The sequence below is a fragment of the Mytilus californianus genome, unplaced genomic scaffold (genome assembly GCF_021869535.1).
Source record: "Mytilus californianus isolate M0D057914Y unplaced genomic scaffold, xbMytCali1.0.p SCAF_1, whole genome shotgun sequence".
Classification (NCBI taxonomy): domain Eukaryota; kingdom Metazoa; phylum Mollusca; class Bivalvia; order Mytilida; family Mytilidae; genus Mytilus; species Mytilus californianus.
The window spans coordinates 12529360-12545178 of record NW_026262581.1 but is presented as its reverse complement, the minus strand read 5'-3'; the positions used below and the strand labels follow the sequence as shown (position 1 = coordinate 12545178).

The 15819-nt window shown below is 29.9% G+C and overlaps 1 protein-coding gene across 2 annotated transcripts in view; it reads right to left on the bottom strand.

The window, feature by feature from the left end:
- The window catches only part of LOC127703104 (uncharacterized), a 28636-nt gene extending 15400 nt beyond the window's left edge, over positions 1-13236 (bottom strand). The window contains exon 1 of one of the 2 annotated variants that reach the window (XM_052207649.1): positions 12972-13236. In XM_052207649.1, coding sequence (XP_052063609.1) covers positions 12972-13102 — 131 coding nt within the window. In that variant the 5' untranslated portion in view covers positions 13103-13236. Of the gene's footprint in view, positions 1-5683; positions 5946-12971 lie in introns of those variants that run through there. The other variant, XM_052207567.1, reaches the window with a different exon arrangement.
- Between the last annotated feature and the right edge of the window lie 2583 nt (positions 13237-15819).

Genomic DNA, 15819 nt, shown 5'->3' with positions numbered 1-15819 from the left:
AAAACCTCATAAAAAACAGATTCATTCATGGTCCGCACCTTTTAAATAACATCCAAATTGATTTATTCTGTATTGAAAAGCGAACTTTTCCTCGCTTTCAGTCGGTCAAAATGTTCAGAACAAACACATCATCAAATTCATTTTAGAACTATTTCCGTTTGAAGAAAACTTTAAATAATATAATCAGTTACCACGTGATGCAATAAATTTGACAACGATATTCGCACATGGCTTAATATATATCTGCGTTGTTTTAATAAAACTTTTTTGTTAATATTAGCTTAATGCATCTTTTCAAATTTCTAAATTATGATTGTAAATATTTGATAACAATTCAAAGGGTGCCAAGTGACCAACGAATTTGAAAGTACCTCGTGGTTTATTTATATGACTTGCATAAAACAACATTACAACGATTACTAATTACCAAACAGTTTTTACAAGGTTTGTGTCTTCCTGTTTTGTTTTTGAAGTTGCTGTATGAAATCTTCTATGAAGTTCAGCAACCGATATTAGATTGTAGGATGACATATTTTCTTACCAGCAGGTTAGGTAATTTGATCTGGCTTTCAGTTATTCTTTATTTTTTACAGTATATTATTGTTTATGATTTTGTGTGTTTTATAGATCTGTTATACCGTAATGTTAGAATTAAGAGCTTTTCTTGTAATATTTATGTTCTTTATGGACGTTTTGTTAGCCCACATATTGATATTAAAAGGAGAGATGTTTTAGATCTTAAAAAACTAGTTCCGCCCATCATTTTAATTTAGCTGTTCAAGTCAGGAACCTTGTCAGTGGTTGTCTTATGTCATATTATAATGTGGGTGTGTTTTGTTGGATTTTTTGTTGTTGTTTTTGTTTTTTTAGTTATTTACACAATTTGGAGTTAATAGCAGATCCTTGCTGCTTTCTGTTTAATTTATTCACAACTTTTATATAATCGTGACTATTTAGAGCTTATAGACTGTACGCTGTCCTCTAGATATTTTTGGGGTTTTCATTCTGTCATTGTATTAATTCAATTTTAATAAAATGAGATATGGAGTATACGTCAGTGAATCAGTAGTCAGACAACCATATAGGATTTCTAGATTTTAACAAACGGTCAACAATGCATCATATATAAAGCTTTCAATATATTTCCATATTGTTTTATAGATTTAATGGCTGTTCCTACTTTAAGGTAGTTCAGGGGTATAGAAAAGAAATGACAGAATTTTCTTATACTTTGCCAAAATGAAGATTTTACTATGCTTTTTAAAAAAAAATGATAAAAAGTATGGGTCACCGCGCCATTTTTCAAGGTACGAGTCATTCAAAATTGCCAAAATTTGCTTAGATTGTTCATGAAAAAATACATTTTTGTGCATAAAAAGAAATCTATGAGACAGAATTTTGAAATTAAATATGAGAAGATAGGTTTTATAATATATTTTAAGAAAATAAAAAGAAAAAATGGTGTCACCGAACTTGTTTTCTTGCTACAAGTAAAAAATGAAAATTTCCCTATATGTCCAGTATAAATTTTGTACTAAAAGAGTTGTCTCCCCTTAAATGGCTTATTTGAAAAATTAATTCTAAAAGCAAAACTATTTGGTATTTGTTAAAACCGTTCTGATAATGCAATGAATAACTTATTTTTCTTTATATAAATAAACAGTGTTACCAATAAATTGCAAATCTGTCTCCAAATTTGCAGATTTGAGCAAAGAACTAGACCGATTATTTACTGTGATTGTACAATTCAAGATGGCGGTATACCCCTGAACTACCTTAAGTATCAATTTAAGTATATCTTGTAAAAAGCCAATTAATGTTACTTTGAATTGTACTTTGAAATACCTTATCAAAAATATTACTAGTGTTTGCCTTGTACAATCTTGAAGTAGACTATGTATTGAATATTTTTGCAGCGTAATATTATACAATTACTGTCTTTTGATGAGGTAAATGTGTGGTTTTATTGACTTTTGAAAAACTGATATTCACTGAGGCCAAGGGCCGAAGTGAATGTCACTAGGTTTTTCAAAAGTCAATTAAACCACATATTTACCGAAACAAAAGACAGTAATTGTTTTATTCCATGTTCCGAGACAGAAAATATGTGTAAAATAACAGTTATTTACCAAAAACAACTAAACGTCAAACATTGTATCGTTATTATACACGTAAAAGCACGCGACGTTTTGCGCGGTGAATATACTTTTTCCGCAGGTGAATATGCTTATTTATTCAAAATCCCATTCATATAGAAAAACCTACTAAAGTTCTATCAATATGGAATAACTGACATTATTGTTCCAATGTAACGTTAATTCATTCAAGTAAATGTGGTATATAGTGTATTAGTCTACCAAATATAAAACCAACGATTAATCTGAATAATTGAGTTATAGCCCATAACATATATTCAATAAAAACATTTTTCACATATTCACATGGCAATTTTATATGATTGAACAAATGAGTTCAGTTGTGGGGTATACCAAAGTGGCGGATCCAGGATTTTACAAATGGGAGACCCTGTAGCCAAAAATCATAAAATGCACTTAATATACAAAGTTTCTGCTATAAATGGGTCGTCTTGGTCACTCAGCTCACCCCTGGATCTAACTCGACCCTTCATCAACACCAAATTTTCTATACGACCAAAAACAGTAAGGTTAACTATGAGAGAATTACTGAAATTGGACTGACACTGGCACATGTTAGATATATGTGTGAGTGCGACAGAATTGTACTGCAGGAATGAATGATGTTTAATGCTTTATTTATATTAATACGAGGATTCTCAACAATTAAAGGACTACTATAGCTATTATCCTCATTTTTTTTTCATAAGGCATACATACATATGACAATTTATACTTCAAAGCAAAGTGTTATAGTGTTCGTCTCCGTCAAGGATCTACCTTATAGACGGAAAATTAAATATATTAGAATGTAACGCCCTACTGTATAAATCAAACTACACAATTGATGGATGAAACTGAAGTTAAACACGTAGTACAGTATATCAGATAATTTCACTAGAGCTCCTTCATGTAAAGTTCACCTTCGATGTTTACATAGAAATGTTCAGTGCTCACGAAAAGTATTTCTGGTATACATTTATCAGACAATTTCAATAAAAGATGACACGGATTGCATAAAATTATGCATTTCTGGATATTGTAGGCTTTACTGTGATTATCATTCACATGCCGTATATCTATATCTATAAGATTGCTTTAGTAACTTTAAGTAATACCGATATAATCGATTTAAGATTTTAATTGTGCGGTTTTCTGTATGTTTTGTTATTTCATTGCTCGAGATAAAAGGGGAGTGTTGAGTATCTACCAAACCAGTTTAACCCAGCCACAATGTAATGTGTCTGTCCCAACTCAAGTCTACAGTCTATCATATTTTGATCACTAAATGTCTTATTTCATTGACGGAGTGTACCACATTTTTTCTTTGTCTATATTATCTATACTTTACTAACTAAGAATTACGGCTACAATCAAAACAGCTCAGTTTGCTTCATACTACACATAGATTTAAGCACATCTATAATATGCCAGATATTAAACTAACTATTTAAAGACGTGATGATTTCAGATATCAAAGAGAGAATCTCCTTTTCTGAGAAGTGATATACATTGATGTATCTGTCTGTTAGGGGTTTTTATTCATTGTGTTCTCTGTCTGTTCCCCTGTTGTTGTTTTTTTTTTAATTTATTTTGTTCTCTGTCTGTTCCCCTGTTGTTGTTTTTTTTTAAATTTTTTTTGTTCTCTGTCTGTTTCCCTTTATATGTGTCTGTTATTTATCTTGTTCCATGTCTTCTCCCCTTGTATAGGTTGTTTTTATTTATTGTGTTTACTGTCTGCATGTTTTGCTGTATATTTGCTTTTATTTATCGTGTTTGTATATTCTTCTTTGGACAATGTAATGTTTGAGTTATTTTCCATACTTTACATTTTCTACTTCTACTTATTCTACCTTTGTATATCTTTTCACCACGACCGCGCTTTGAAGATTTACAATTCACAAAACTAAAAAAACTTTTTAAAAATCATTGTATATAAGATTTATTGGAAATTGTTGACATTCATTATGTATATACACTAATATTTATGTACCTACACTCATCATATGTATATTCAAGTTATATCTTATCTAAAGGACCAATTCAGACGATATATATTCTTTTAATTCACGTCAAAGAAGTTTATATATTATCTTGAGTGCAGCAGAAAATGAATTTAATATCTGCCGTTTAGTTTTATCCTTCTTTCCGTTACTTAAGTATGGACAGTTTTATTTTCAAATTACAATAAATGCAAACGGTTACATTCCCTTGCTGGTCATTTACTGTTCATTCAAAAACTCATATTCACAACAAGGCAATTTATTTTACTTTATTTTTGTCAAAATCTGATTAAAGTATTTTGTTTGCATAGTTTGTGAAATAAATGTCGTTGCTCTGCTTTCAAAAGACATATACGGATTGTTTAATATATATTTGATTCAATACGTAAGCCGAAAACACCATCAATAGAAATTTTCTTGTCGTTTTCTTATGTTTAAAGAATTTATCTTAATTAAAACTGTATTTATATAGTCACTTCATAGTACTCGTATTATATTAACCCATCCGTATAACAGAAGCAATAAAATTATTCAAAAGTAAACCATTATTAAAAACCAGTGGATTGAAAATTCCAATTTTCCTTTTTCCTTACATACAATATATCTGATGTATTCGTTACAATACTTGTTTTACTTATAAAACTTGCACAAATGCACTAACTGGACATATGAAGAAACGATTTAAGGCACCTAATGTGATTTTTGTTTAGTTTGTTCGCTGTGCTCACTTGCCAAAGAAGACTTCAAAATGTGACTCGAAACTGGTATTTTACAGTATCAAAATTCACAGAACCTGTTAATAGCTACAAATAAGCAGGTTTAATACTTACTTACAATAACAGCGAGCATTCTTGATACGGTATTGTTTTGCTTGTACTTGCGTTTTTTGTTACCTTTTATATCGATATCATAGAATTAAGTCAACGTTTATTTCTGTACTAATTTTCATCGTACGTTCTTTTATGTATGTTTTTTTTTTTGTTATTGTTTGGCTCATTGGATTGCTGTCTCGGTGACTCATCATCCTTTAATTATATATATTGATAATATCATTATACATTATTAATGATATAACAAAAAAACAATATGCCTTTCAGATAACTGTTATGGCAAAGTTTGTTTGCTCTTAAAATCCCCCCACCTCCTTTGTGTGTGTAATTTTGGACAAATAGCGTGAAGTACCTTTTTTTACAACATTTTTTATTTTTATTTTGCCCAGTATTTAGAATAATACAAATTATACAGCTTGTTTATTCTTTTGCATTTAAAGAACATCAATAAACCATACGTTATGAAAAAAAAGGCAGAAGATACAAAGGGACTATAAAAAATCATAAGGCGGAGAAAACCCGACGAACGGCAAACAACAGTCTACAAAACGCTACACTGAAAACTAAAAATGAGCAACACGTAAGTAGTTGAGTTTTGCATTCTCACTTTTAATGACTAACATAGTTAACTTATTAAATGTACAACAAATGATTTGCAAATTGAAAAATATCATAGGGTTAAAGAAATTGAATAATTCATAGGAAATATACTCACCGTTTTGTTTTGTATAACCTTGGATGCCTCTTTTGTATATCCGGTAAAATAATTGTGTCCTCATTTATTTCCGATTTTCCAACGAAATCCAATCTTAAATCCTCTGTAGGCGATTTTATCCCTCCTCTCATTTTAGATCTTATTAAAACAACTGATTCTCACATTTAAACCCAAAACAGTGTTATTAAGTTCATATTAATTAAAGTTTAACTTTCCTTCAAGACAAACAAGATCATATTTTTAGTGAGTTACGGTTCTGTTGGTTTATATACCTATATAACAATACCACTTACATTTATACGACAAAAAAGGGCGCGTAAAGTCAACACCAAAAATCAATCAAACAACTCGGATCATCAAAAGACATGAACTAGGATTTTGAATAAATCCATATCTCCAAGAGATTAAAATTTATAAACCCTCATTTGAAGCTGTAAACACTGATATATAAATTGATTATAAACTAATCAATAATTTTTAAGATAGCTAATGGAAAATAATATATAGAGTCTTTCAAAAATTGAATATGATAATAAAATTGTATATAAATCCATTAAAATCGCAAAATCCGTCTCCCAAAATCTAACACTTCTTTTATAATGTTAAATTATTTTGATATTCATGCATTTTAGGTGAATAATAAAATGTGTTAGAATAAAGAAAGTAAAGATTTAACCTTTCCATGCCTTATCGCAGAATCCTGGGGACTGCCGTAAAATTAGGTAAAATGCAAGTGTATGTATGTAGAAAATAAAATATGAGCTCTTACTTGATTAATTTCATGTTACATGCACATGCTTATCTAATAAGGATATTGCAATAATCTATCATGAGATGACAGAAAAATTAAAATAAAAGAATTATAAAATAGTTTATCGATTTCCCTACTGTGTTTGGTTTAAGCCTTTCTGATATACGGAAGGAGCTACATGGTTAGGTATGAAATATCTTTAATATCAATATGTGAAATATGTCCGGTGACACTGTAATCTGTGTACAAAGTCATTAGCACCTTTTTATATACCTACAGTAGTATTGATCAACCTAAGAACAAATATTGAATTTTTTGTACTATTGGTAGCTTGAGTGTTTACTTTATTCGCCTAGGGTTTAAATTAAATTTTTAATTAATAATACCCGAAGTTAAAAAGCTAATTCCACAACTCTACTCCTAAAATAAATTCATAAAAATTTTTGAAATCCCGCATGAAAATCGTATGAGCCTCCCCACATGTTTATAATATTGTTAGTCATAATTGTTATAAAAATAAGGAAATGTGTATGATTGCCAATGAGACAACTATCCACCAGAGTTAAAATGACGTGGATACAAGCTATTATAGTCACCGTACGGCCTATATATATACAACGACGAGAAAAATCTAAACCGTATAGTCGACTATAAAAGATCTCGACACGAAAAATATTAAACAATTCTAACGAGAAAACTACTGTAACTGCTAATTTATAACAATACAATTAAACAAAAAAATATGACAGACATGCACCAACGACAACCACTGAATTACAGGCTCCTGACTGGGGACAGGCACATGCAGAATGTTGCAAATGGCCTAACTTAATAGATCGGTACGAAGCACAAAAAAAACCTCATAAAAAACAGATTCATTCATGGTCCGCACCTTTTAAATAACATCCAAATTGATTTATTCTGTATTGAAAAGCGAACTTTTCCTCGCTTTCAGTCGGTCAAAATGTTCAGAACAAACACATCATCAAATTCATTTTAGAACTATTTCCGTTTGAAGAAAACTTTAAATAATATAATCAGTTACCACGTGATGCAATAAATTTGACAACGATATTCGCACATGGCTTAATATATATCTGCGTTGTTTTAATAAAACTTTTTTGTTAATATTAGCTTAATGCATCTTTTCAAATTTCTAAATTATGATTGTAAATATTTGATAACAATTCAAAGGGTGCCAAGTGACCAACGAATTTGAAAGTACCTCGTGGTTTATTTATATGACTTGCATAAAACAACATTACAACGATTACTAATTACCAAACAGTTTTTACAAGGTTTGTGTCTTCCTGTTTTGTTTTTGAAGTTGCTGTATGAAATCTTCTATGAAGTTCAGCAACCGATATTAGATTGTAGGATGACATATTTTCTTACCAGCAGGTTAGGTAATTTGATCTGGCTTTCAGTTATTCTTTATTTTTTACAGTATATTATTGTTTATGATTTTGTGTGTTTTATAGATCTGTTATACCGTAATGTTAGAATTAAGAGCTTTTCTTGTAATATTTATGTTCTTTATGGACGTTTTGTTAGCCCACATATTGATATTAAAAGGAGAGATGTTTTAGATCTTAAAAAACTAGTTCCGCCCATCATTTTAATTTAGCTGTTCAAGTCAGGAACCTTGTCAGTGGTTGTCTTATGTCATATTATAATGTGGGTGTGTTTTGTTGGATTTTTTGTTGTTGTTTTTGTTTTTTTAGTTATTTACACAATTTGGAGTTAATAGCAGATCCTTGCTGCTTTCTGTTTAATTTATTCACAACTTTTATATAATCGTGACTATTTAGAGCTTATAGACTGTACGCTGTCCTCTAGATATTTTTGGGGTTTTCATTCTGTCATTGTATTAATTCAATTTTAATAAAATGAGATATGGAGTATACGTCAGTGAATCAGTAGTCAGACAACCATATAGGATTTCTAGATTTTAACAAACGGTCAACAATGCATCATATATAAAGCTTTCAATATATTTCCATATTGTTTTATAGATTTAATGGCTGTTCCTACTTTAAGGTAGTTCAGGGGTATAGAAAAGAAATGACAGAATTTTCTTATACTTTGCCAAAATGAAGATTTTACTATGCTTTTTAAAAAAAAATGATAAAAAGTATGGGTCACCGCGCCATTTTTCAAGGTACGAGTCATTCAAAATTGCCAAAATTTGCTTAGATTGTTCATGAAAAAATACATTTTTGTGCATAAAAAGAAATCTATGAGACAGAATTTTGAAATTAAATATGAGAAGATAGGTTTTATAATATATTTTAAGAAAATAAAAAGAAAAAATGGTGTCACCGAACTTGTTTTCTTGCTACAAGTAAAAAATGAAAATTTCCCTATATGTCCAGTATAAATTTTGTACTAAAAGAGTTGTCTCCCCTTAAATGGCTTATTTGAAAAATTAATTCTAAAAGCAAAACTATTTGGTATTTGTTAAAACCGTTCTGATAATGCAATGAATAACTTATTTTTCTTTATATAAATAAACAGTGTTACCAATAAATTGCAAATCTGTCTCCAAATTTGCAGATTTGAGCAAAGAACTAGACCGATTATTTACTGTGATTGTACAATTCAAGATGGCGGTATACCCCTAAACTACCTTAAGTATCAATTTAAGTATATCTTGTAAAAAGCCAATTAATGTTACTTTGAATTGTACTTTGAAATACCTTATCAAAAATATTACTAGTGTTTGCCTTGTACAATCTTGAAGTAGACTATGTATTGAATATTTTTGCAGCGTAATATTATACAATTACTGTCTTTTGATGAGGTAAATGTGTGGTTTTATTGACTTTTGAAAAACTGATATTCACTGAGGCCAAGGGCCGAAGTGAATGTCACTAGGTTTTTCAAAAGTCAATTAAACCACATATTTACCGAAACAAAAGACAGTAATTGTTTTATTCCATGTTCCGAGACAGAAAATATGTGTAAAATAACAGTTATTTACCAAAAACAACTAAACGTCAAACATTGTATCGTTATTATACACGTAAAAGCACGCGACGTTTTGCGCGGTGAATATACTTTTTCCGCAGGTGAATATGCTTATTTATTCAAAATCCCATTCATATAGAAAAACCTACTAAAGTTCTATCAATATGGAATAACTGACATTATTGTTCCAATGTAACGTTAATTCATTCAAGTAAATGTGGTATATAGTGTATTAGTCTACCAAATATAAAACCAACGATTAATCTGAATAATTGAGTTATAGCCCATAACATATATTCAATAAAAACATTTTTCACATATTCACATGGCAATTTTATATGATTGAACAAATGAGTTCAGTTGTGGGGTATACCAAAGTGGCGGATCCAGGATTTTACAAATGGGAGACCCTGTAGCCAAAAATCATAAAATGCACTTAATATACAAAGTTTCTGCTATAAATGGGTCGTCTTGGTCACTCAGCTCACCCCTGGATCTAACTCGACCCTTCATCAACACCAAATTTTCTATACGACCAAAAACAGTAAGGTTAACTATGAGAGAATTACTGAAATTGGACTGACACTGGCACATGTTAGATATATGTGTGAGTGCGACAGAATTGTACTGCAGGAATGAATGATGTTTAATGCTTTATTTATATTAATACGAGGATTCTCAACAATTAAAGGACTACTATAGCTATTATCCTCATTTTTTTTTCATAAGGCATACATACATATGACAATTTATACTTCAAAGCAAAGTGTTATAGTGTTCGTCTCCGTCAAGGATCTACCTTATAGACGGAAAATTAAATATATTAGAATGTAACGCCCTACTGTATAAATCAAACTACACAATTGATGGATGAAACTGAAGTTAAACACGTAGTACAGTATATCAGATAATTTCACTAGAGCTCCTTCATGTAAAGTTCACCTTCGATGTTTACATAGAAATGTTCAGTGCTCACGAAAAGTATTTCTGGTATACATTTATCAGACAATTTCAATAAAAGATGACACGGATTGCATAAAATTATGCATTTCTGGATATTGTAGGCTTTACTGTGATTATCATTCACATGCCGTATATCTATATCTATAAGATTGCTTTAGTAACTTTAAGTAATACCGATATAATCGATTTAAGATTTTAATTGTGCGGTTTTCTGTATGTTTTGTTATTTCATTGCTCGAGATAAAAGGGGAGTGTTGAGTATCTACCAAACCAGTTTAACCCAGCCACAATGTAATGTGTCTGTCCCAACTCAAGTCTACAGTCTATCATATTTTGATCACTAAATGTCTTATTTCATTGACGGAGTGTACCACATTTTTTCTTTGTCTATATTATCTATACTTTACTAACTAAGAATTACGGCTACAATCAAAACAGCTCAGTTTGCTTCATACTACACATAGATTTAAGCACATCTATAATATGCCAGATATTAAACTAACTATTTAAAGACGTGATGATTTCAGATATCAAAGAGAGAATCTCCTTTTCTGAGAAGTGATATACATTGATGTATCTGTCTGTTAGGGGTTTTTATTCATTGTGTTCTCTGTCTGTTCCCCTGTTGTTGTTTTTTTTTTAATTTATTTTGTTCTCTGTCTGTTCCCCTGTTGTTGTTTTTTTTTAAATTTTTTTTGTTCTCTGTCTGTTTCCCTTTATATGTGTCTGTTATTTATCTTGTTCCATGTCTTCTCCCCTTGTATAGGTTGTTTTTATTTATTGTGTTTACTGTCTGCATGTTTTGCTGTATATTTGCTTTTATTTATCGTGTTTGTATATTCTTCTTTGGACAATGTAATGTTTGAGTTATTTTCCATACTTTACATTTTCTACTTCTACTTATTCTACCTTTGTATATCTTTTCACCACGACCGCGCTTTGAAGATTTACAATTCACAAAACTAAAAAAACTTTTTAAAAATCATTGTATATAAGATTTATTGGAAATTGTTGACATTCATTATGTATATACACTAATATTTATGTACCTACACTCATCATATGTATATTCAAGTTATATCTTATCTAAAGGACCAATTCAGACGATATATATTCTTTTAATTCACGTCAAAGAAGTTTATATATTATCTTGAGTGCAGCAGAAAATGAATTTAATATCTGCCGTTTAGTTTTATCCTTCTTTCCGTTACTTAAGTATGGACAGTTTTATTTTCAAATTACAATAAATGCAAACGGTTACATTCCCTTGCTGGTCATTTACTGTTCATTCAAAAACTCATATTCACAACAAGGCAATTTATTTTACTTTATTTTTGTCAAAATCTGATTAAAGTATTTTGTTTGCATAGTTTGTGAAATAAATGTCGTTGCTCTGCTTTCAAAAGACATATACGGATTGTTTAATATATATTTGATTCAATACGTAAGCCGAAAACACCATCAATAGAAATTTTCTTGTCGTTTTCTTATGTTTAAAGAATTTATCTTAATTAAAACTGTATTTATATAGTCACTTCATAGTACTCGTATTATATTAACCCATCCGTATAACAGAAGCAATAAAATTATTCAAAAGTAAACCATTATTAAAAACCAGTGGATTGAAAATTCCAATTTTCCTTTTTCCTTACATACAATATATCTGATGTATTCGTTACAATACTTGTTTTACTTATAAAACTTGCACAAATGCACTAACTGGACATATGAAGAAACGATTTAAGGCACCTAATGTGATTTTTGTTTAGTTTGTTCGCTGTGCTCACTTGCCAAAGAAGACTTCAAAATGTGACTCGAAACTGGTATTTTACAGTATCAAAATTCACAGAACCTGTTAATAGCTACAAATAAGCAGGTTTAATACTTACTTACAATAACAGCGAGCATTCTTGATACGGTATTGTTTTGCTTGTACTTGCGTTTTTTGTTACCTTTTATATCGATATCATAGAATTAAGTCAACGTTTATTTCTGTACTAATTTTCATCGTACGTTCTTTTATGTATGTTTTTTTTTTTGTTATTGTTTGGCTCATTGGATTGCTGTCTCGGTGACTCATCATCCTTTAATTATATATATTGATAATATCATTATACATTATTAATGATATAACAAAAAAACAATATGCCTTTCAGATAACTGTTATGGCAAAGTTTGTTTGCTCTTAAAATCCCCCCACCTCCTTTGTGTGTGTAATTTTGGACAAATAGCGTGAAGTACCTTTTTTTACAACATTTTTTATTTTTATTTTGCCCAGTATTTAGAATAATACAAATTATACAGCTTGTTTATTCTTTTGCATTTAAAGAACATCAATAAACCATACGTTATGAAAAAAAAGGCAGAAGATACAAAGGGACTATAAAAAATCATAAGGCGGAGAAAACCCGACGAACGGCAAACAACAGTCTACAAAACGCTACACTGAAAACTAAAAATGAGCAACACGTAAGTAGTTGAGTTTTGCATTCTCACTTTTAATGACTAACATAGTTAACTTATTAAATGTACAACAAATGATTTGCAAATTGAAAAATATCATAGGGTTAAAGAAATTGAATAATTCATAGGAAATATACTCACCGTTTTGTTTTGTATAACCTTGGATGCCTCTTTTGTATATCCGGTAAAATAATTGTGTCCTCATTTATTTCCGATTTTCCAACGAAATCCAATCTTAAATCCTCTGTAGGCGATTTTATCCCTCCTCTCATTTTAGATCTTATTAAAACAACTGATTCTCACATTTAAACCCAAAACAGTGTTATTAAGTTCATATTAATTAAAGTTTAACTTTCCTTCAAGACAAACAAGATCATATTTTTAGTGAGTTACGGTTCTGTTGGTTTATATACCTATATAACAATACCACTTACATTTATACGACAAAAAAGGGCGCGTAAAGTCAACACCAAAAATCAATCAAACAACTCGGATCATCAAAAGACATGAACTAGGATTTTGAATAAATCCATATCTCCAAGAGATTAAAATTTATAAACCCTCATTTGAAGCTGTAAACACTGATATATAAATTGATTATAAACTAATCAATAATTTTTAAGATAGCTAATGGAAAATAATATATAGAGTCTTTCAAAAATTGAATATGATAATAAAATTGTATATAAATCCATTAAAATCGCAAAATCCGTCTCCCAAAATCTAACACTTCTTTTATAATGTTAAATTATTTTGATATTCATGCATTTTAGGTGAATAATAAAATGTGTTAGAATAAAGAAAGTAAAGATTTAACCTTTCCATGCCTTATCGCAGAATCCTGGGGACTGCCGTAAAATTAGGTAAAATGCAAGTGTATGTATGTAGAAAATAAAATATGAGCTCTTACTTGATTAATTTCATGTTACATGCACATGCTTATCTAATAAGGATATTGCAATAATCTATCATGAGATGACAGAAAAATTAAAATAAAAGAATTATAAAATAGTTTATCGATTTCCCTACTGTGTTTGGTTTAAGCCTTTCTGATATACGGAAGGAGCTACATGGTTAGGTATGAAATATCTTTAATATCAATATGTGAAATATGTCCGGTGACACTGTAATCTGTGTACAAAGTCATTAGCACCTTTTTATATACCTACAGTAGTATTGATCAACCTAAGAACAAATATTGAATTTTTTGTACTATTGGTAGCTTGAGTGTTTACTTTATGTAAGAAATGTTCGAAACGAGGTGTTAAGTAAACTTTTAGTTTGGTACTTATGGAAGATATCTCCTTGTGTGCTCCGAAACAGCGAATAAGGCAAAACCGAATTAACTGGTATTTTGTGTCATGGATCATGGATACCCCATATCCTTCGTTTTTCTATTATATCATTGTTAACTGTATCATTGTTTGAATTGTTTGAACAATAACATGGTATATTTTGTTTTTGTGTGTGTTAATGGCATGACGGGTACCTTAATAGAGGTACAAAAGGTAGATATGCTACACCCTAGTCAACCTACAACAGACTATTGTTTATATATGTGCAATCTAAACCTAAATATAAAAATTAATAAAAGTATACGTCAAAAAGACGGGAAACCATCGACACAAATGACTAAGATAACGTGATCCAGAAAGAAACATAAGACTTTCAACAATAGAAAGATCCGTGCATATACAATATGTCAAGCTAAAACAGTGTATTGTACTATTGTTGTTAATATATAAACCGCCCACAGAAATGTTGGGGATCTGAAACTACCATTTGAAAGCTCTTGAATTAAGGAAAAAATAAACTGAAAAACAAGCATTTATTCTAACCGTTTATAAAATGAAAATAAGAAAATGTGGTATGATGGCCAATGAGATATCTAACCAAAAGATACTAAATGACGTGGATGTAAGTAATTATAAACATGCTCTAAAGATGAAGTACTAAGTGGTATACTGTTGGCGTGGTTAACATTTTTAAGCTGCACGCATGAAACACACAGGAAGTTAAATAAGGACGAATTCAGACTGTCAATAAAAATATAGAAACGATATAGTACGTGTATGAGAAATATATTTCCTTACGAATTTAGACTCGAAAATTGAGGTAAGGTCGTACGGATATAAGTACATATGTAAAGTCATAAATATAGTCTTAATGTTGTTTAAAAACACAGGTTATCAGGAATTATACTTGAAAGTACATTATCAGATTAAGAATATATTTTGAGAACCTCTTTTACTGCTTTTACATCTTGTTCAAGCATTTTACTTAGACCCCTGCAAATTGACTTCATGTCACCTTTACGAAATTTTGAACTTACACTAAGTGATGTGAGAACACTTGATATTTATGAAACAATGCATTTTTATCAAAAGAACAATAAAGTTTTAATTTATAAAAACCATAAAAACAAGATTAACAATTATAATGATTTTCTGCTGCGTATGTTTAAATATATCTATAAACACAAAATATCTGCATAGCAGGTATAAGTATTAAAACTATGAAACACTAAATTACTTTTTTATAATAAAAAGGAAACGACTATTCAACAAAGATAACTTGATTTATTCTGGGGAATTTAGGGAAGAGAAGGGGTGTAGGGCTTGGAAGATTTGGTAAATTTGAAGATTGGTTAATTGTGGTTAAATTAAATAATTGAAGATAACAATCAACATGAAAACAATTGTTTAGTTGCTTAATGCATCTTGACAAAAATTAATAATCTAATTTCTGTTATTGTAAAAATAAATTGTCTTCTTTTTGGGAAGCCTTGTTTCAGCTAACAAATATGACTTCATTAAATATGTTCAAACTTAGAACTGGAATCAATTGGACAATAAAAAACAAACGTCGAAAAAAGAAAGACGGACAATATAGTGAACAAAGAAAAAGAAAAAACGATAAATAGATAAACAGCAGTCCACAAAACACAGAAAACAGGAAATCATTATACAATTTATCAGTATATATAGGT